General features: G+C 46.3%; 1 protein-coding gene across 2 annotated transcripts in view; it reads right to left on the bottom strand.

Moving 5' to 3' along the window:
- Window positions 1-23,399, bottom strand: part of LOC310862323 (collagen alpha-1(XX) chain-like) — a 127,194-nt gene that overhangs the window by 48,336 nt on the left and 55,459 nt on the right. For both annotated transcript variants that reach the window (XM_083770173.1, XM_083770172.1), the window contains exons 6-13: window positions 21,981-22,148; window positions 18,439-18,606; window positions 15,978-16,097; window positions 14,569-14,733; window positions 8,009-8,167; window positions 4,998-5,176; window positions 4,609-4,738; window positions 2,915-3,060 (exon numbers count right to left, since the gene is read on the bottom strand). In XM_083770173.1, the coding sequence (XP_083626299.1) occupies window positions 2,915-3,060; window positions 4,609-4,738; window positions 4,998-5,176; window positions 8,009-8,167; window positions 14,569-14,733; window positions 15,978-16,097; window positions 18,439-18,606; window positions 21,981-22,148 (1,235 nt within the window). The remainder of the gene's footprint in view (window positions 1-2,914; window positions 3,061-4,608; window positions 4,739-4,997; window positions 5,177-8,008; window positions 8,168-14,568; window positions 14,734-15,977; window positions 16,098-18,438; window positions 18,607-21,980; window positions 22,149-23,399) is intronic.

The raw sequence follows: 23,399 nt of genomic DNA, 5'->3' as shown, positions 1-23,399 counted from the left end.
ACTGAATGCACTTTGAGCGATCAAATCACTGAATGCACTTTGAGCGATCAAATCACTGAATGCACTTTGAGCGATCAAAATCACTGAATGCACTTTGAGCGATCAAATCACTGAATGCACTTTGAGTGATCAAATCACTGAATCATGAGCGATCAAATCACTGAATGCACTTTGAGCGATCAAATCACTGAATGCACTTTGAGCGATCAAATCACTGAATGCACTTTGAGCGATCAAATCACTGAATGCACTTTGAGCGATCAAATCACTGAATGCACTTTGAGCGATCAAATCACTGAATGCACTTTGAGCGATCAAATCACTGAATGCACTTTGAGCGATCAAATCACTGAATGCACTTTGAGCGATCAAATCACTGAATGCACTTTGAGCGATCAAATCACTGAATGCACTTTGAGCGATCAAATCACTGAATGCACTTTGAGCGATCAAATCACTGAATGCACTTTGAGTGATCAAATCACTGAATGCACTTTGAGCGATCAAATCACTGAATGCACTTTGAGCGATCAAATCACTGAATGCACTTTGAGCGATCAAATCACTGAATGCACTTTGAGCGATCAAATCACTGAATCATGAGCGATCAAATCACTGAATCATGAGCGATCAAATCACTGAATGAATCACTGAATGAATCACTGAATGAGCGATCAAATCACTGAATGCACTTTGAGCGATCAAATCACTGAATGCACTTTGAGCGATCAAATCACTGAATGCACTTTGAGCGATCAAATCACTGAATGCACTTTGAGCGATCAAATCACTGAATGCACTTTGAGCGATCAAATCACTGAATGCACTTTGAGCGATCAAATCACTGAATGCACTTTGAGCGATCAAATCACTGAATGCACTTTGAGCGATCAAATCACTGAATGCACTTTGAGCGATCAAATCACTGAATGCACTTTGAGTGATCAAATCACTGAATCATGAGCGATCAAATCACTGAATGCACTTTGAGCGATCAAATCACTGAATGCACTTTGAGCGATCAAATCACTGAATGCACTTTGAGCGATCAAATCACTGAATGCACTTTGAGTGATCAAATCACTGAATGCACTTTGAGTGATCAAATCACTGAATGCACTTTGAGCGATCAAATCACTGAATGCACTTTGAGCGATCAAATCACTGAATGCACTTTGAGTGATCAAATCACTGAATGCACTTTGAGCGATCAAATCACTGAATGCACTTTGAGCGATCAAATCACTGAATGCACTTTGAGTGATCAAATCACTGAATGCACTTTGAGCGATCAAATCACTGAATGCACTTTGAGCGATCAAATCACTGAATGCACTTTGAGCGATCAAATCACTGAATGCACTTTGAGCGATCAAATCACTGAATCATGAGCGATCAAATCACTGAATCATGAGCGATCAAATCACTGAATGAATCACTGAATGAATCACTGAATGAGCGATCAAATCACTGAATGCACTTTGAGCGATCAAATCACTGAATGCACTTTGAGCGATCAAATCACTGAATGCACTTTGAGCGATCAAATCACTGAATGCACTTTGAGCGATCAAATCACTGAATGCACTTTGAGCGATCAAATCACTGAATGCACTTTGAGCGATCAAATCACTGAATGCACTTTGAGCGATCAAATCACTGAATCATGAGCGATCAAATCACTGAATGCACTTTGAGCGATCAAATCACTGAATGCACTTTCAAGTGATGGTGTTAGTGAGGTGTGTAAGTCTATCCTCACTTACCAGAATAAACACGTTTACAGTTGTAAGGAAGTGTTTATACTGTAGATATAACTAGATATGGGGTGAGTCCTCACGATCAAATCACTGAATGAATCACTGAATGAATCACTGAATGAGCGATCAAATCACTGAATGCACTTTGAGCGATCAAATCACTGAATGCACTTTGAGCGATCAAATCACTGAATGCACTTTGAGCGATCAAATCACTGAATGCACTTTGAGCGATCAAATCACTGAATGCACTTTGAGCGATCAAATCACTGAATGCACTTTGAGCGATCAAATCACTGAATGCACTTTGAGCGATCAAATCACTGAATGCACTTTGAGCGATCAAATCACTGAATGCACTTTGAGCGATCAAATCACTGAATGCACTTTGAGCGATCAAATCACTGAATGCACTTTCAAGTGATGGTGTTAGTGAGGTGTGTAAGTCTATCCTCACTTACCAGAATAAACACGTTTACAGTTGTAAGGAAGTGTTTATACTGTAGATATAACTAGATATGGGGTGAGTCCTCACTCACCTCCTTGTGTTTATACCGTAGATATAACTAGATATAGGGTGAGTCCTCACTCACCTCCTTGTGTTTATAGTGTAGATATAACTAGATATGGGGTGAGTCCTCACTCACCTCCTTGTGTTTATACTGTAGATATAACTAGATATGGGGTGAGTCCTCACTCACCTCCTTGTGTTTATATTGTAGATATAACTAGATATGGGGTGAGTCCTCACTCACCTCCTTGTGTTTATACTGTAGATATAACTAGATATGGGGTGAGAAGTCCTCACTCACCTCCTTGTGTTTATACTGTAGATATAACTAGATATGGGGTGAGAAGTCCTCACTCACCTCCTTGTGTTTATACTGTAGATATAACTAGATATGGGGTGAGAAGTCCTCACTCACCTCCTTGTGTTTATACTGTAGATATAACTAGATATGGGGTGAGAAGTCCTCACTCACCTCCTTGTGTTTATACTGTAGATATAACTAGATATGGGGTGAGAAGTCCTCACTCACCTCCTTGTGTTTATACTGTAGATATAACTAGATATGGGGTGAGAAGTCCTCACTCACCTCCTTGTGTTTATACTGTAGATATAACTAGATATGGGGTGAGAAGTCCTCACTCACCTCCTTGGCGTCGTCAGGCTCTCCGTGGCTGAGGGCCGAGTACAGGATCATGTACTGAGAGGCTCCGGCGGCCGCGCCCCAGCTGACCCTCAGGCTGCTGGGGGACGACGGGGTCACCTCCAGGTCCTCAGGGGTGGCCAGGGGCACTGAGGGGACGGAGAGAGGGGGAGGTATGAAGGCACTGAGGGGACGGAGAGAGGGGGAGGTATGAAGGCACTGAGGGGACGGAGAGAGGGCACTGAGGGGACGGAGAGAGGGGGAGGTATGAAGGCACTGAGGGGACGGAGAGAGGGGGAGGTATGAAGGCCTGTTCATAGTCTGCTGAGGTGACCACCGTCCCTCTGTTTATCAGAGGGGGAGGTATGAAGGCCTGTTCATAGTCTGCTGAGGTGACCACCGTCCCTCTGTTTATCAGAGGGGGAGGTATGAAGGCCTGTTCATAGTCTGGTGAGGTGACCACCGTCCCTCTGTTTATCAGAGGGGGAGGTATGAAGGCCTGCTCATAGTCTGGTGAGGTGACCACCGTCCCTCTGTTTATCAGAGGGGGAGGTATGAAGGCCTGCTCATAGTCTGGTGAGGTGACCACCGTCCCTCTGTTTATCAGAGGGGGAGGTATGAAGGCCTGCTCATAGTCTGGTGAGGTGACCACCGTCCCTCTGTTTATCAGAGGGGGAGGTATGAAGGCCTGTTCATAGTCTGGTGAGGTGACCACCGTCCCTCTGTTTATCAGAGGGGGAGGTATGAAGGCCTGTTCATAGTCTGGTGAGGTGACCACCGTCCCTCTGTTTATCAGAGGGGGAGGTATGAAGGCCTGTTCATAGTCTGGTGAGGTGACCACCGTCCCTCTGTTTATCAGAGGGGGAGGTATGAAGGCCTGTTCATAGTCTGGTGAGGTGACCACCGTCCCTCTGTTTATCAGAGGGGGAGGTATGAAGGCCTGTTCATAGTCTGGTGAGGTGACCACCGTCCCTCTGTTTATCAGAGGGGGAGGTATGAAGGCCTGTTCATAGTCTGGTGAGGTGACCACCGTCCCTCTGTTTATCAGAGGGGGAGGTATGAAGGCCTGTTCATAGTCTGGTGAGGTGACCACCGTCCCTCTGTTTATCAGAGGGGGAGGTATGAAGGCCTGTTCATAGTCTGGTGAGGTGACCACCGTCCCTCTGTTTATCAGAGGGGGAGGTATGAAGGCCTGCTCATAGTCTGGTGAGGTGACCACCGTCCCTCTGTTTATCAGAGGGGGAGGTATGAAGGCCTGTTCATAGTCTGGTGAGGTGACCACCGTCCCTCTGTTTATCAGAGGGGGAGGTATGAAGGCCTGCTCATAGTCTGGTGAGGTGACCACCGTCCCTCTGTTTATCAGAGGGGGAGGTATGAAGGCCTGTTCATAGTCTGGTGAGGTGACCACCGTCCCTCTGTTTATCAGAGGGGGAGGTATGAAGGCCTGCTCATAGTCTGGTGAGGTGACCACCGTCCCTCTGTTTATCAGAGGGGGAGGTATGAAGGCCTGTTCATAGTCTGGTGAGGTGACCACCGTCCCTCTGTTTATCAGAGGGGGAGGTATGAAGGCCTGTTCATAGTCTGGTGAGGTGACCACCGTCCCTCTGTTTATCAGTCCCCTCACCCAGGGCAAATAATGTCTGCTTACAGTACAGAGAGAGTACAGCATCCCTCTGTACATTCATATGGTCTCTTACGTGTGGTGACGGTTCCTCGGAGTGCCAGGCCAACGTTGTCTTCATACACGGGGAAGATGGACACGTGGTAGAGAGTCTGGGAGGACAGCCCTGTGAGCAGCACGCTGGAGGCTGAGCCAGGAACCACCACCTGGAGAGAGGCAGGCAGGCAGGCAGGCAGGCAGGCAGGCAGGCAGGCAGGCAGGCAGGTAGGCAGGCACAGACACACAGCGTTAGAAAGACAATAGTGTATTATTATGCATTTGTCTTCATTTCTAATTCAATCTGCTAATTCAAACAAAACCCTCAAAAAAGCCAGCGATCAGTGGGCAAACTTTGTTTAGCGCGTCAGTTCACTGGTCGACAGACACATTGCTGCGTTGGTGGTGTTGTGTGGCCCTCAGACTGACCTCCTGTGGACTCTGGCCCTCGGAGCTGTGGAAGACCACCCTGTACTGCTGCACAGCCAGGCTGGCCAGGCCGGAGGTCCAGTGCAGACGGACCTCCCTGGAGCCCAGGCCCGAGAAGCGCAGGTCGGTGGGACTGGGGTAGGACAGGACCGGGTCTACCGTGGGCCGGGGCTCCATTCCTGCAGGGAGGGAAAGACACACTGGATCACTATCGCTTTTCTTTTCTTTCTTTCTCCATTGCTCTGTAAAGCACTTTGAGCTGTCATGAAAGTTGCTATACAAATAAAGTTTTATTATTATTATTATTATTATTACTACTATGTCTTCGTTCTACAGCAGGGGTTCCCAAGGTTTTGCATGCCAAGGGCCCCCAAATCGACACTCATTAGCCCCGCGGACCCCCATTTGAAGAGATATGCCAGGGACCCACCCATAAGAGAAGATTGGCATTACTAGAGATATGCCAGGGACCCCCATGAGAGAAGATTTGCATTACTAGAGATATGCCAGGGACCCCCATGAGAGAAGATTTGCATTACTAGAGATATGCCAGGGACCCCCATAAGAGAAGATTTGCATTACTAGCAGTGATTCTCAACCAATTTAATTTCAAGCACCACCAGTTGGACCTGCAAGTCCAACTTGCGTACAAGTTGGACACAAATGGACCCGTAAGGGTCCGTATGGTTCCATTTGTACACTCTTTGAGTTACAGACCCATAAGGGTCCATTTGGTTCCTAACTATCATTTTGCTGAGGACCCCCTGGAACTTCCTCAAGGACCCCTAGGGGTCCCCGGACCCCACTTTGGGAACCACTGTTCTACATGTATGGCAAGCTATAGCTCGCTACTGTGCATATGGAGGGATGAGTGATGAAATCATGGAATGCACATTTAAGTGATGGTGTTAAGTGAGATGTGTGAGCGAGTAAGTATTGAGCTGACTGCGTGTCTTGCTCACAATCTGTCCTCACTATCAGAATCAACAGGTTTACAGTCAGTAAAGTATTTTTTTGTTAGCGCACACATTTTGTAGTATTCCATGATGAGAAGGGAGAGGAGTAGGGGTAGAATGAGAGCAGAAGAGAGAGACATGGAATAGAAACCGGTTAAATAAATGAACAAAAGAATTGAAGAGCACATCTCTGCATACCTAACTGACATCTTACAGTTGATGACACTTAGGCTCAATCCCAATTCCTCCCTTCGTCCTGGCCCTTAGCCCTTGCCCTTGCTTATGCGCGTTCACGTGAGGGGGAAGGGTTATCTCAATTGTCTTTGGAGCGAGGGGTAGGGCTGAGGGTTAGGGCTAGAATCCCCTTCGTTTGAAGGGATGTCGCGACGGGACTTCAAACGGAGCAACATCACTGAGGGGCAGTGAGGGCTGAAAGGCGGACGAGGTAAGAAGCCTTTTATGCCCTTTATTATGGAAAAATATTATAATAACCAATATTATTTGAATGTATTAACAATCTGCATCGCCAAAAATATCGCAATCTCTAGCAAAGGTTAACGTTACCTCACGTGAACTAACGATATGATACGGTGTTGCATTCATACAACGTTACCCATTCATTTGGCGCCGCATCAGCGCTTTATTCTTTTAGATTTATCGCCGGTGCGCCGGTGATACAACACGGATGCAAGCTAGTTTATGAGCAGGCATCAGTCCGACCCCCCAGACCACGATATGTCAACATTCTGCAGTTTTGGAGCTCTTAAAAGCCGTGGAACAGCCTACTGTACCTACATAACGCTGTCACTGCATAATGTTGGCTACTCGCGCTGCAGTGATAGCTATGGTTTTATCATGACCAATGTTAAGCTAAGTTGCAAAACTTACATAACTAATTAGCAATGGTGTTGTTTTTTTCCCCAGGCAAACCAGCTACGGAACAGATTGCAAGCTGCCGTGCAGACTATACATTGGATGGAGATGAATCACGATGGCATTTTCATTGATAGAAAATTACTCTGTTCTTAATGATATTAAAAACAATGAACAGTGACCACAGCCCCTTCTTTCTATACTGTAAATTGTTTTTCCTTTTTCTAACCCTGTATATATATCTGTACCCATGCTATACAAACAATAATCAATTAATCAGGTACAACTGTTGAGCAGGTGTCAGAATGAGCTATATCTAGCTGAATTACATTCTGCATGGTGGGCTACCAACATGAGACAAAATTACAATATATTTATTTCATCATAACCACAGCAATGTTATATTTACGTTCCATCTCTACAGCTTAAATCAAATGGAAAGTAGTTTCCAAAGTGGGTTATGGGCTAAATGATAGTTTGTACACTCTCAGAGTTAATTAACATTGATTTTACAATATAAATTGGGGGTCCTAGAGACAGAAATGCCATCAAAGTTTGGGGACCACTGGCCTGTAGTGAGCTTGCAGATCAGCTATTTTCTGAGAACAGGTTGTATATCAATTTCTACAAGGGACGTTCAATATTTAGGGACGTTCCAATTCCTAGGGGGATGATTTATCTCCCTACCCCTTGACACTCATTATGTAGGGACAAGGGGAAGGGGCAAGGGCTGAGGGGTAGGGTTAAAAAAGGAATTGGGAAAGGGCCTTAGAAAGGCAGGTGCACTTCCTCTGGCAGTGCGTGCTCAGCTTTGAAAATACATTTTTGAGTTCTCAAATAAACATAAACATCTTGCATGTGCCGCCATCATGAGTCGACTCATGGCGTATCATGTCTATTTGCTCAGACACATTAATTAAACGTAAATTCTCCATTCATTGTCAATGGGAATTTAACAAAATAGCCGATTTGCTCGTCTACATATGACGTAAATTCAGCATTTACGTACATTACAATGGCATTTAATGTTTGACACTACTGTATAGCTGAATATCGAATGGGAGTTATTTCTTTCGTACCAGATGATAGTTATCGTTCTTACGTTAGGCGATGCTGTGGTCCTGTATAGATACTGTTCTTACGTTTGGCGATGCTGCTGTCCTGGATAGATACTGTTCTTACGTTTGGCGATGCTGCGGTCCTGGATCTTCCCACAGAGGATGTGGACGAGGCGCGCCACCAGCTTGCTGAGCAGGGGGAAGTCGTTGACGTTGTACACGTTGAGGTCCAGAGGCTCCGACGCCACTTGCCTCAACTCGGCCTCGTCGGCGTTCTTCACGCCTGTAGTGATAAACAAAGAGGACGGATTCATCATTTCAACACGTGTTCATACTAACGTGTGATAGCCACACGTGTGATAGCGACATGAAAAATAAACTTAAAGGTGTAGGGAAACGGAAATGGTGGACAATTTATTTTGAAGTTTCAACATGAAACACCGGTCTGAAGTTTCTGAACCAATCAGAGCGTCGCATCCCTTCAGGCGATGGGACGGTAGCTAGGGACGGTAGCTATGCTATACGCAACACGCATGGTGTGTGTTTGTTTACAAATCAGATTGTCGGCCAGCTACACCAGTTTACTGTTATGTGGCTTATTTCTACCCTATAATGTTTTCAGATACATATTTTAGCATGATGATTAAGTTGAAACCGAGTAATACACTGTCTGGATGTTATCTTGAATGGGAATAAAAACTGAGGATTTCTGTAATCATGAGCAGCTGTGTTGGACAGATGCGCAGATATGGGGAATTAAACGGGTGAGCTTCATTTTTATTAGCTTTTATCGATGTGTATCTCTACACGTCATCACGCAGCACGTTTTCGTTTTAATAAATAAATAAAACAATCGTTTTTATGGACCTTTGATATAAAAACACACAGAAATGAGAATTTTCCCATTTTTTTGGCATCCATTGTTAGGTATGCCCATAATATGATGACCACGGATATGGTCTAAAAGTGTGGAAAAACGTCTTTTTCATTTCACTACGCCTTTAAAGTCGCTGAGAGGCGATGGGATAGGCCATGTTGTCAGACGCGCTCCGCCGCAAACAAAAGGAATTCGCTGGATCCAAATTATGCATTTTAAGGGTTTTATTAAATGTGTTTATTTATGTAAATAACTCATGACGGTGCTCAAATGTAAAGCAAAAATGACCACAGCTACAAAGTAAATGAAGTAAATGAAATAAAGCGGTCAACAAAAGGTATGGCGTCCCACACCCCCCCCCTCTCTCTCTGTGTCCACAGCAGGTGAACAGGTGATGTTAAAGGTAACCTTGGGTCCGCCCCTATGCCCGTCAATCATCCACATCAACACCAGTGACAGCCTACTCATTTCATTGACCCAATGTATAGTTAACATAACCAAACCATTTCATGGCCCTGACAATGGGCATACAAGGAGACACCGCTGACATCACAAGGCCTCTACACGGGCCACCCTAACCCCATATTTGGGCATGCCTAAATACGGGTTCGTCCCAACGACTTCTGAGTGCTGACATCATTCTGACATCTGCATAGGCTCCATATTCACTCCATATTTGGGCATGCCTGGCAAAGAACTCCATATATGGGCATAAAAGGGACACAGGCATAATATCTGGGCGGGGCATTCATTTACAACTCGCATCGTTCCAAGTAGGCCAGTGTACGGGCTCCAACGCAGGGGCGCAATTAGGTGGGGGATGGGGGGGCCAAGTCTCCCCCAGTGTCACATTCCCCCCCCCACACACACTTAACAAGCGATCGTTAACTGTGTGTGTGTGTGTGTGTGTGTGTGTGAGAGAGAGAGAGAGAGAGGGGCAGAGAAGAGTGGCTTTGCTCAACTTGATTTACACTTCTATTCTCCACTCTGATGAAGGTACATGTTCGATATATCATGCAGCCTTACTGTAATAATCGATTTCAACATTAACAACGATTTTGGAGACTAAGATAATTAATATTAATCGGCGGCATCCCTAGTTAAAATATTTATTTAATGCACCCACTTTTGAAATCCTGCACTCAATCCCAAAAGTGTTTGGCCTGTTCGGCCAAACACTTTAATGGAATCCTAGCTCTTGTCCCGCCTCTAAAGCACCGTATCCGTATCCGGTTCCTGCTAGGCTAGATCCTGCTGTTTGATAAACTTCCGGGTGAAATGTTCACCACGGATGGAGACAGTACTGGAGTGGACAGACGGTATTATCGTGCAGTTATTTAGTTTTTCGCCCAGTGTTACAAGAGAGCACAATGCAACGAACAATTAGGATGTTTAAGAGAATGGAAGGAGCTTACGTTGTTTAAGAGAATGGAAGGAGCTTACGTTGGTTAAGAGAATGGAAGAAGCTTATGTTGTTTAAGAGAATGGAAGGAGCTTACGTTGTTTAAGAGAATGGAAGGAGCTTACGTTGTTTAAGAGAATGGAAGGAGCTTACGTTGCTGAAATATTGTCTTGGAGTTGGAGGGAACGTAGGCACGCACTTTGGGCGATACTACCTTGATGGAAACGACAGGCTACATCACAAACTTTTTATGTTTTCACTTTTCATCATCCTTACATCTTAAGATGAATCTTTTATGTCTACAGTATACATCTCTGATAGAAGCTTTGCAAATAATACATAGGTTACAATATAATGAAATAATATATATACTACATGTTTAAAACCCTCCCTTCTCCTGAACACTGCCCATGCAGGAACTGATGTCGTTGTACATTGTATATTGAATAGGCTACTTACAGTAAGTTTTGACCATGAGCTGCTGATAATGTGGTTAAACTTTTAGGTTTTGAGACACATGTGGGAGGAGGAGAAATCACAGCCCATGCCATAGCTTCTTCTTTTTCCAAAAAAAATAAATAAATAAAAAACTCAGTTGAGAGGCATATTTCTGACTTGTTTTGTAGGATATATATTTTGTTTCATAAACACCACATGCACGTTCTCAATTTAACGCAGATTTTCTTCCCCCCCCCCCCCCCCTTTTTTTAAGTAGCTCAAAGTATCTGATCTACTTTTTCTATGTAGCTGTAGCTTTTCTCCAGGGTCATAACTGTAGCTTGATCTCTAAGCTACTGCCATGGTGACTACTTGTAGCTGTACAAGCTACGCTTTCCAAGTAGTGAACCCAACACTGATAACAGGGGCTTGGCTTACATGCGCTGCTCAGTCATAAGGGCCCTTCAAATGTTATGTCTCCATTTTAGATTAGATTTCACCTCATGTAATAATCACACAAGTAGCTGTGATGGTGGAATGAAGTGCGGTCACTGCAATGTGATCTTCATGTCACGCTTCACGTGCGCGTGCACTAACTTAGGTCTAAGATGTACACCTCTTCTGGTCCCAAGTCTATGTTGTCCGGACTTTCGGATCCTCCCGACAGGACGACACGAGATTCCACGGTGCAGGAGCACATCCTGTGTCTCGGGGTAGGCGCTTTCCCCTCGTGCTGAAGCTCGTGCCAGGAGGAGTCACGCGGGTCGAATCTCCACAAATCGTTTAACATCGTGATCTGACACGCGCCGGAGCCACCAAATATATACAGTTCTCCGTTGTGGGCAAAGGCTGAATGGCCCTCACGCCCTTTTGGACGCGCGTCATCAGGACCGCTGCCCGCCGTCGCCTTCAGCCAGCGGTCGGTGGTCGTGTCAAACTCTCTCATGTCATTGAAGTGGCCCCAAGAGTCGTCGTCGCCGGCGGCGGCGTTCTCTTCTTCCTTCCACACCATTCGACTCTCGGTGGGTCGGCCCCCAAACACAAACATCCGTGTCCCAATGATGGTGGCGGAGTGATAAACCGACAGTCTTTCGCCTTTTTCGGGGCTAAGTAAAGACCAGACCATGGAGGTGGTGTCCAACTTGTACATTCCAGAGGAATACTCGTCCGCCATCCTACCCCGGATGCGGGTGTGCAATCCGTAGATATACATGACGTTCCCCAAAGCACAGGCCGAATGGCCCTTCATCGCCTCTGGAAGGGCCCCCTTCTGGTTGGAGGGCACGGACCAGGTGTGTTTGTCGACGTCAAATGCGTACAAGTCATTGCACCAGTCCAGTGAGTCGGCTTTGAAGCCTCCCCAGAGGTAGACCGTGTTTCCTATGAGCACAGCCGTGTGACGGCTGCGCCTAGAGGGAGCGCTCTGCCAGGCCGACACTTTGGGCTCCTTCCAGGTCGAAGCCGTCGTGTCAAAGATGCGCACATCCATCGCACCTTCGCCTTCCTGGACTCCTCCAAAGGAGAACATGGCGCCCCCTACTGCCACGGCTGCGTGCTTGCATCTCCGTTCCTTTTCTTTCAGAAGCTTCAATGAGTGAAACATTCCTCACACTGACAACAGCTTGGATCTAAATGGTTCCTGTCAAGTCTCCGTGGCTCTTGTGAAGTCTTACCATTTAATAATTATATCTTGTGATGTCACATGACATCACGTGACATCACGTAATGTCACGTGCGACCAATCCTCACGTTCCAATGGCGTTGGCCAATCAGGCCTGTATGATAACGTCCATACAGTATAATGTCATGATGAATTTAAATAATATTCATAGCAGAAACCTTAATGAATTAAGAATTTCCGGGACATTATTCATAATCTTATATGGCTCAACATCTCAACACCATCGAGGAACTACAGGCTGTCGTTTTTTTTGGCAAATAAAACAAATCAGTGCTACAGATGAAGTATTAATACACACGTCTTCAATCCAAACAGTTGTGACACATTTGGAGCAATAAAGCAATAAATACAGCCTCATCAAAGTTGGTGTTGTGACTTTATAGAGTACCGTTATTTCCGGACTATAAGCCGCTACTTTTTGTCTCCACCAGGCCGAAGGCATGGGGGGAGAGTATGTTTTGCACTCCGTCCGTCCGTGTGTCCGTCCGTCCGTCCGTGTGTGTGTGTGTCCGTCCGTGTGTCCGTGAGCAGCCACCATTCAATGAAACGGGTCTTTCAGATTTCTCAGACTCCATCCTGATTGGTTAAGATTGGCTTCCAAAGTTCACAGGAGTGCTCAGTTTCAAACAAAATGCTGCAAATCATGAACCATATCGCGTGAATTCCGTGAAATTGTGCACCCACATTCCCACTAGGCTGAGGACGAAATGCCACATCAACAATTTCAACTCAACCTCAAGGTGGCACTATAACTGGCCGAAAAGTGTTTTTACCTCTAACTGCACGGATCTGTGGATAACTTTGTATGCCAACTCCCTAGAGGCCAAGGAAAAACCTTTGTCTGGAATTTTTCACATCTGCTCTTTATAGCGCCACCAGGAGGCCGACATAAATTATGTAAAACACATTTTCTATTATTACTCCTTCAGATTTTATCCAAATTTCACGCAAATCGATACACATGATCTCCATAGTCATGTGATCAACACAGGTTTGTTTGATTTCTCATATTCCATCCTGATTGGCCACGATTGGCTCCTACAGTTTTCAGGAGTAGCCCGCTTTGTACAAATCGCCACAACTCCTCAACGCAGCGTCCGATTGCGATGAAACTGTGCACGCATATTCCCACTAGGCTGAGGAAGAATCCTGGTGGAGACCTGTGCCCAGAAGGGCACTTTTTCTAGTTTCCCATGCTTTGAACCCTGCGGCTAATCTATGGATTTATACAGCTAATGGCCACTAGGGGACCTTCTAAATCTATCTCTATGGCTGGCTATGGCCTCTATGCGGCTTATAGTCCAGTGCGGCTTGTATATGTACACATTTGTTTTTTCCCAAACTTTTGCTGGTGCGGCTTATATTCAAGTGTGCTTTATAGTAATTACGGTATATTGTCAATTAATTGCATGGCTGCTTTAGAAGACCGTTTGAGAGGTGGTGGAGTTAGCTGCTTTAGCAGACAGTTTGAGGGTCCAATGGAGTTAAGAGGTTTTGTCCAAACTACTACTTTTTATTGGTTCAATATTTATAATATTTTCGAAACAACACACAGACACGTAAAGGGTGTTCAATGGCTCTGATTTATGCAAAGCATAATAATAAATAAACAAAAATGGAGTTAGGAGGTAACGATATCTTCTTGTTACTGGATATTATTGTTAGCAAAGTATGCAGAACAGACTTTGTCCTGCAGACAGGCAGTACCCCAACTAACCAGCAGGGCTCTCTAGCACAGAGGCAGTACCCCAACTAACCAGCAGGGGTCTCTAGCACAGAGGCAGTACCCCAACTAACCAGCAGGGGTCTCTAGCACAGAGGCAGTACCCCAACTAACCAGCAGGGCTCTCTAGCACAGAGGCAGTACCCCAACTAACCAGCAGGGCTCTCTAGCACAGAGGCAGTACCCCAACTAACCAGCAGGGGTCTTTAGCACAGTGGTTCTCAAACATTTCAACCCATTTAGACCTGAGGACGATTCTACAAATGCCTTCCTCCCCCCCTCCTCTCTGTCTCACCCCCTCCCCCCCCTCCTCTCTGTCTCACCCCTCCCCCCCTCCTCTCTGTCTCACCCCCTCCCCCCCCCCCTCCTCTCTGTCTCACCCCCTCCCCCCCCTCCTCTCTGTCTCACCCCTCCCCCCCTCCTCTCTGTCTCACCCCCTCCCCCCCCCTCCTCTCTGTCTCACCCCCTCCCCCCCCTCCTCTCTGTCTCACCCCCTCCCCCCCTCCTCTCTGTCTCACCCCCTCCCCCCCCCTCCTCTCTGTCTCACCTCCTCCCTGTCTCACCTACAGCCATGATCTCCACCCCGGCGTTCTTCAGCCTCTGGGCGGCGGCCACGGCGTCGTCCTGAGACTTCCCGTCCGTCAGCAGGACCAGGAAGAGAGGCGTGTCCGACCGCGCCCCTGACTCCGCCCTCATGTTCTCCTCCATGACGTGGATCAGCGCCTGGCCTGGATGACACGCACACGCACACGCCACGCACACACACACACACACGCACACGCCACGCACACGCCACGCACACACGCACGCCACGCACACACACACACACACGCCACACACATGAAAGGTACCTTTCAAAACCTCTAAGGTTTTAGCCTGGTACAGACGAACTGGACACCTGCACTGTACGCACGCACGCCCCCACACACACAAGCAATGTTGTTGTATTATGTGAAATACACTATTATACATCAATCATTTTGTACTTAATAATTAACCCATTTTGGGGGCGGGAACCCCTTTTGGTGTTAGCATTATGTTATGCTTTATAGCTATTAGATCTTCTATTTTTTGAAAAATCGAAGAACGACTGACATAGAAACATAGCTTTTTCAGAAAACTGTCAGGATGTAGAAGACGTTTTTTTTTAAATCTGATCTCAGGTCAGAATGGGTTAATACTTTGTATTTAGAACTCAAACAATCGCATCGCAATGTGCTGAAATAAGTATATACGCCAAGTGAACATACTCACAAACACACACACACAAATACGTGCGCATACACACACACGCATGCGTACACACCAGGGGGGCAGTCAGACAGATATTGTGTGAAGCCACTGAGGAAATCGGGACATCCTGAAAGTTCATATAATGGCCTGTTGTGGCGCTGTCATTGGACCCAGAAAAGCCCATAGCCCCATAGAAGTCCATGTATTTGGGCCCTACTTCACCTAGACTGTATTACCTTAATAAACATGGTCATGAATACTTTCTGCTTCCAGTCACTAGTTTAAAGTCTCATTTCTCATGTCATAATATTCTTTTTGGAAAATGATGGTCCCATGTATTAAAAAAATGACCATAAAGTCGCGTATGTTCTGAGGCTACCGTTACAGTCTATGATCGGGAGCCACACCCCCCGTTCGAGTCAAAATAAAAACCAACTAAGAAGAAGGGGGGAAGTCCCGCCTTGTTGTCTGGGCCAGCCAATGGGCCAGCTGGGCCCAAACGGATCTAGAAAGATGGCGATTTACAATTCAAGGACTGACAGGCTTCATTTTACGTCCATATCAGACCCGGCGAACGCTTTGTCCATATTTGTTTACAGTCTATGGTACACACACACACACACACACACACACACACACACACACACACACACACACACACACACACACACACACACACACACACACACACACACACACACACACACACACACACACACACACCCACAGGTGTACTTACCGGTGAAGGTGTTGCCTCCCTTGTATCTGAAGCTCCGTACTGCTTCCAGCAGCTGGTCTTTGGTGGTGAAGTTGTTGAGCTGCCATTCTGTACGCGGGTCTCCACTGTACTGCGTCAGGGCTGGGACACGCACACACACACACACACACACACACACACACGCACACACACACACACACACACGCACACACACACACACACACGCACACGCACACGCACACGCACACGCACACGCACACGCACACGCACACGCACACGCACACGCACACGCACACGCACACACACACACACACACACACACACACACACACACACACACACGCACACGCACACGCACACGCACACATGTACACACACAGTACACACATGTTATGGCAAATATAACGCAACAGAGAGAGAGAGAGAGAGAGAGAGAGAGAGAGAGATGGAAATGACATGAGCAGCCACTGTAATGACAGGATATTTACAATCAATACCAGCCACTGTAATGACAGGATATTTACAATCAATACCAGCCACTGTAATGACAGGATATTTACCATCAATACCAGGGGTTTTCAACTGATTGTGAAGGAGGGACCACCACCCTGACTTAGTATCAACCTGGGGACCACTGTTGTGTTGGGTGGGGATATATGGGCTAAGATTAGTGCTTTTGTAAGTTAACACTTGCTATGCATCCCATGTACATCCCACTGTTTCTCAACCGTTGACTACTACTGGTCAAATGTCCTATTAATAATGACTCAACCAGACAATCCGGTGCACTTCCCCCTTCTTGAGATTCTTACTCCCTTTTTCTGTTGAATTTCTTGAACTCCAACTTGTCAGTAAATGACTACATGGATGGACTCATCACAGGTCACCAGGTCATTCAGTTCACGGTTTCTCAACTAGTGGAAAGAACATTTAAAACAAATCAACAAATCCTACATTACTAAATGCATGGTCAGGGACCACATGCAATACCTCCACGGACCACCAGTGGTCCTCGGACCACCTGTTGAAAACCCATGATCAATACAATACAATAAAATCTTAACCCATTTTGAGCGGGAACCACTTTTGGTGGTTACATACATTATGTTATAATTTAGCTATTTAAAAATAGCTCATAGCGCGCCACCGAGTGGCACGCTATGAGCTTGTAGGTCTGCTATTTTAGAAAAATCATTAAAATGTGCCTCAAACCTTTCAGAACAATTTCATGATTTTAGAAATTATTTTTAATTTCGACGTCAGGCCTGAATGGGTTAAAGGGGCATTCCACTAATTTTCAACATCATTAATATACCTTAGAGCTTTTGTGTGGAAATAATAAAAAAAAGTCCCCCCCCATTCTGAGTTTCCTAGAACTGTAAGTATATAAAAAAAAATATAAAATGAGTGGAATGCCCCTTTAACTATAGCGTATATGGGGGTATACGAATATGTACGTACCACCCCCCAGCTATGGGACTAACATTGGTCCGGTTGCTATAAGCAACGCCTCCGTCACCCCCCAGCCAGCTATGGGATCTTTGCACATGATGACACTGACCTTAGAGTATATATGAATAGAGAAGGCACCCAGAGGAAACCCTGAGGCCAAATGGACATAGAGTATATATGTATAGAGAAGGCACCCAGAGGAAACCCTGAGGCCAAATGGACATAGAGTATATATGTATAGAGAAGGCACCCAGAGGAAACCCTGAGGCCAAATGGACATAGAGTATATATGTATAGAGAAGGCACCCAGAGGAAACCCTGAGGCCAAATGGACATAGAGTATATATGTATAGAGACGGCACCCAGAGGAAACCCTGAGGCCAAATGGACATAGAGTATATATGTATAGAGAAGGCACCCAGAGGAAACCCTGAGGCCAAATGGACATAGAGTATATATGTATAGAGACGGCACCCAGAGGAAACCCTGAGGCCAAATGGACATAGAGTATATATGTATAGAGACGGCACCCAGAGGAAACCCTGAGGCCAAATGGACATAGAGTATATATGTATAGAGACGGCACCCAGAGGAAACCCTGAGGCCAAATGGACATAGAGTATATATGTATAGAGAAGGCACCCAGAGGAAACCCTGAGGCCAAATGGACATAGTGGCCGGATTTGGTATTGCAGCTCGAGCCAGCGCTGCTCCGTTGACTATCATTGCACACGTTCATGTGTTTGAGGCCATGACACGTGAACGAATGCTTCATACGTGAACGCGCACAAACGGCACAATGATAGTCAACGACCAGCGCGTTCATGTGTTTGGGGCAAATCCATCCCAGAATGCACTCTGTTCCTACCAGGAAGGAGGAGTGAAATCGCCTCATGCGCTTTTGATCAACTTAATGCAAGTGGATGGGAGGAGAAACTCGGGTGTCTTCTCTATTCATATATACTCTAAGACACTGACTCACCGAACTGGATGTGGGCGGGTCCGCTGTGGAAGGAGGTTATTGACTCACCGAACTGGATGTGGGCGGGTCCGATGTGGAAGGGGCTGACCAGGCCCTCCAGGAAGTCCCGTACGCGTCTGAAGTTGGTGCGTCCGATGCTCCAGGAGCCGTCCACCAGCAGCACCACGTCGGCCGCCGCCGCGCTGTCGCACTCGAACGGCCTCCTGGTGGAGACGCCTGGAAACACAGGTTTTAAATATTTAACCCGTTCTGACCTGACCTCGAACGGCCTCCTGGTGGAGACGCCTGGAAACACACAGGTTTTAAATATTTAACCCGTTCTGACCTGACCTCGAACGGCCTCCTGGTGGACACGCCTGGAAACACACAGGTTTTAAATATTTAACCCGTTCTGACCTGACCTCGAACGGCCTCCTGGTGGAGACGCCTGGAAACACACAGGTTTTAAATATTTAACCCGTTCTGACCTGACCTCGAATGGCCTCCTGGTGGAGACGCCTGGAAACACACGGGTTTTAAATATTTAACCCGTTCTGACCTGACCTCGAACGGCCTCCTGGTGGAGACGCCTGGAAACACACGGGTTTTAAATATTTAACCCGTTCTGACCTGACCTCGAATGGCCTCCCGGTGGAGACGCCTGGAAACACATGTGTTTTAATTATTTTTTTGACCCGAGATCAGATTCTAGCAGGCAGCAGGCACAGCACTGCTGCCTCTCTCTGTTTCTGGCGCCCCCTACTGGTACTAATAAGTCATATACTCGTGCTCATGACCACTGATATAGATACACACATAGATACGCGCGGACAATGCTGGTTGTAGGAGTGGTTGCACCACTCAAAAAGCTATGTTTCTATGTCAGTCGTTATTCGATTTTTCCAAAAAACAGCAGACCTGCTAGCTCGTAGCGCACCACTCGGTGGCGCGCTATGAGCTTGTAGATCTGCTATTTTTCAATAGCTAAAGCATAGCATAATGCTAACGCCAAAAGGGGTTCCCGCCCCAAAATGGGTTCAAATTGCTCCTTTCCACCATACTGCATTGTACATGTGAGTGTGATCATCAGTGGAGCTGGAGGTATAGGCCTATAAAATGATATAATATTATAGCTGTCCTGTACACGCTATATGCAGTCAATAAAAATATACGACGCTGCACGTTATATGAGCTTGTATAACATAGATGTAATACTTTTATATACAGCTGTAAAACAAGAGACAGATCGAGGGCGTGTGCCTCTGAAACTGTAACACGCACACATGTACACATTATACACGCACGTGTGCGTGTGTGTGTGTGTGTGTGCGTGTGTGACTGTGTGCGTGTGTGTGTAGAAAGAGAACACATGTGCCCTGCAGGCGTATCAGGGCTCTGTGATTAAATCCTTTCCTTTACCTGTCCCTCCCTCCCTCCCTCCCTCCCTCCCTCCCCCCCCCCCGTCACCTCCCTCCCTCCCCCCGTCCCTCCCTCCCCCCGTCCCTCCCTCCCTCCCCCCCTCCCTCCCTCCCTCCCTCCCTCCCCCCGTCCCTCCCTCCTTCCCCCCTCCCTCCCTCCCTTCCTTCCTTCCCTTCCTTTCTCCAAACACTGTCATCACGTCTCAAACCAACACTTACCGCCTATAATTCCTACCTCCAGAGTCAGCAGATCTACGAGCTCGCAGCGCCACACGATGCAGTGCGTTGAGGGCTTATAGATCTGCTATTTTGTCGATGCATACCGCCATCACTGACGACCAGATGTCCGGAAACTATAGCTTTTCCTTTACGTTCACTGTCTTCCTGCTTTGAAGGACGGATTGATTGAAGCAGCAAATACACAACTTATTTGAATGACTAAAATGTTACTTTAACCAACATCTACGGTAGAGTATGTTAACCCTAGAACACTGGTTCATGTCAAGGACCCCCAAATTCACATTAATTAGCCCGCGGACCCCCATTTGAAAAGATATGCCAGTGATTCTCAACCCGTTTAATTTCAAGGACCCTCCCAGGTTAACATGCATTAGTTTACGGACACCCCATTTAATGGCATTTCTATCTACCCACCTTTTCAGACTCCATCATGGCCCATAGAACTTACCCTACCCCCTTAGATAGCATCTCTGTAGACTTAGATAGCATCTGATACAGACTTATAGCATGTTATGTAGACGGCACTATAATTGCATTGTATATAGTCATAGCACGCCATAGTACATATGTATAGCATAGTAGTATATATATATATATAGTTTATATGTATAGTCTCATAATATAGATATTCCACTGTTACTTTCTTAGCTTACGCATGTTTTATGATAAATGCTTTTTTGTGATGTATTCCCATGCTTTTGTTCTTGCTTATTGTAAGTCGCTCTGGATTAAGAGCGTCTGCTAAATGCCTAAATTGTAAATTGTAAATTGTCTATCTCTGGGACCTCATGAGCACACCCATCTCCCCTGGAGGGCCCTGAGGGGGTTGAATCTCAAAAGGACACCCATCTCCCCTGGAGGGCCCTGAGGGGGTTGAATCTCAAAAGGACACCCATCTCCCCTGGAGGGCCCTGGGGGGGATGAATCTCACGAGGGCACCCATCTCCCCTGGAGGGCCCTGAGGGGGTTGAATCTCATGAGGGCACCCATCTCCCCTGGAGGGCCCTGAGGGGGTTGGATCTCATGAGGGCACCCATCTCCCCTGGAGGGCCCTGAGGGGGTTGAATCTCATGAGCACACCCATCTCCCCTGGAGGGCCCTGAGGGGGTTGAATCTCATGAGGGCACCCATCTCCCCTGGAGGGCGGCCCTGACCAAGCAGGGATTGAATCTGTCATGGTCTGCAGACCATGTCTCCCCGTCAGCCACTCCCACTCTCCATTCCTACACTCAGTCCTTAATGCCGCACACCTGCTCACACTCCCTCATCAGCCCAGCAGTGCTTCTCATTACAAACCTGTGAACACTTTGCCATTAACCTCTTCCCTGTATAACTTACACTCTCTGTCAGTACATATGTGTTTTTTTCCCCTGAGCTGTCCTGTGTGTTCCTGGTTCCCTGCAGTGCTCCTCTGAGGTTTGACTTTTGGACCTCATGTTTTCTGCGCTTTGCATCGTGTTTGTAAAGTTGTAAAATTGTACTTATAAGTACAGTACTTGTAAATTAAATTCTACAACAGGTCGTTAAGAGGAAGCAATCTGATTGGTTGAAACGGTTTCTAGCCGTGGATCAAACCAGCACTGTTCACCACCTAATCAAAACAAAAGAATTCAGCTGCTCTGTTCTCCCAGAGCGCTAGCAAACTCGGTGGCTAGGCTAGCTAGTTTCTTTGGACATTTGTGGTCGTATAGTGACTACATCTGTCATTAAAAAAATATATTCTTTCAGCGATTTTCTTAGTTTTAAGGGTATAACTGTTGTAGAATTGCAACATTACACTCAGTGATGCTTGCGGAACTCGACTTTGTCTCGTTCCTGACCGCATCACTGTCGTGGCAATAATCACGTTAAACAACACCCTCTCGTGTAATATTGCTTAAGTATACTTAGTTACTTTCCCCCATGGTTACCTGTGACAGGCTGAGTGGCCGGTGTCTTCCTGGGCTTGGTTACCTGTGACAGGCTGAGTGGCCGGTGTCTTCCTGGGCTTGTCCTGCGTGGTTCTCTGTTCGTCCTGGCTGCGTCCTCTCATGTCCTTCTCCTTCTTCCTCTTCCTCTTGTCCTTCTTCTCCGTGGGGCCGTCCGGCACCACGCCGGACACGGTCGGCGGCGCGGCGGGTTCTGCAAAACAGAGACAGTGTTGATTTAGTCGACTAAAACTACTGCCTGTTTTCACTGACGAAAAGTAAATGGAAACTAAATTATTTTATTATTTAAACTAAAAACTAAGCTATGATGACTAAAACTAAGACTGACAATTTCATCGTCAAATAAAAACTTGACTAAAATGTTAGAAGGTGACTAGTGATCCAGTAAAGGTTATTTTACACGTGGTTGCATGCTGAAAATAGCCGATCTACAAGCTCACAACGCGTCGCGCTGTGACGCGTTGTGAGCTTGTAGTTCGGCTATTTCCAGCAAGTGTAAAATCAGCCATTACGACGGCATCAAGGTCCACCAAAATACATTTTAGTCGACTAAATGAACTGTAGATTTAGTCGACTAAGACTAGACTAACACTAAGACATTCCAGGTGACTAAAATATGCAAAAACTAAATGAAAACTATACAAGAGACTATGATCAAAATTTGCTGTCAAAATCACCAAGGGTGGGTACTAGAGAGTCTGGGAATCACAAGGTTTCAAACAGATAATTTCTTTGCTAAATAGTTACTGTATCGATCTAAATAGTTACTGTATCGATCTAAATAGTTACTGTATCGATCTAAATAGTTACTGTATCGATTTCAAATCATTGAATCGTGTCGTATCACCATAATGAACCAATAGCGTCCGTGTATCGTCAACCGCATATCGCTGTTAAAATGTATCGTTACACCCTGTGTGTGTGTGTGTGTGTGTGTGTGTGTGCGTGTGCGTGTGCGCGTGTGCGTGTGTGTGTGCGTGCGTGCGTGCGTGTGTGTGTGTGCGCCGTCATCCACATACAAGGTGATAATGACAGATAACACACAGAAATACCATCTTTAGCCCACCATGGGGATGTGTTGGAGCGAGTTGAGTTGTTAAATTTGTGTATAGGTGCATTACCCACACACACACACACACACACACACACACACGTGAGCTCAAACTGCACGTATACAATTATGCCATGACTGGTATGCTGCCTCCTTTGTGACAAAAGGAAAAAGGTGTCTTCAAAGGAAACGACAGGAATGGACTGGTGGGTACCAGGGTTGGGATTCGTTCGGATTTTAACGGTTCCGGATCCTTCCCGGATCCCTCTTAACGGTTCCGGTTCCTAACGGTTCCCTTAACGGATCCTAATATTATTTTTTCCCCCTTTTTTCTGCCATAGATTATGCTTATATTATAACTAACCTAACCAAGTACATAATAAACACAAATTA

This window comes from Protomyctophum parallelum (assembly GCF_964188405.1).
Source record: "Protomyctophum parallelum genome assembly, chromosome: 7".
Classification (NCBI taxonomy): Eukaryota; Metazoa; Chordata; class Actinopteri; order Myctophiformes; family Myctophidae; genus Protomyctophum; species Protomyctophum parallelum.
This window is presented reverse-complemented; position numbering and strand designations above follow the sequence as displayed.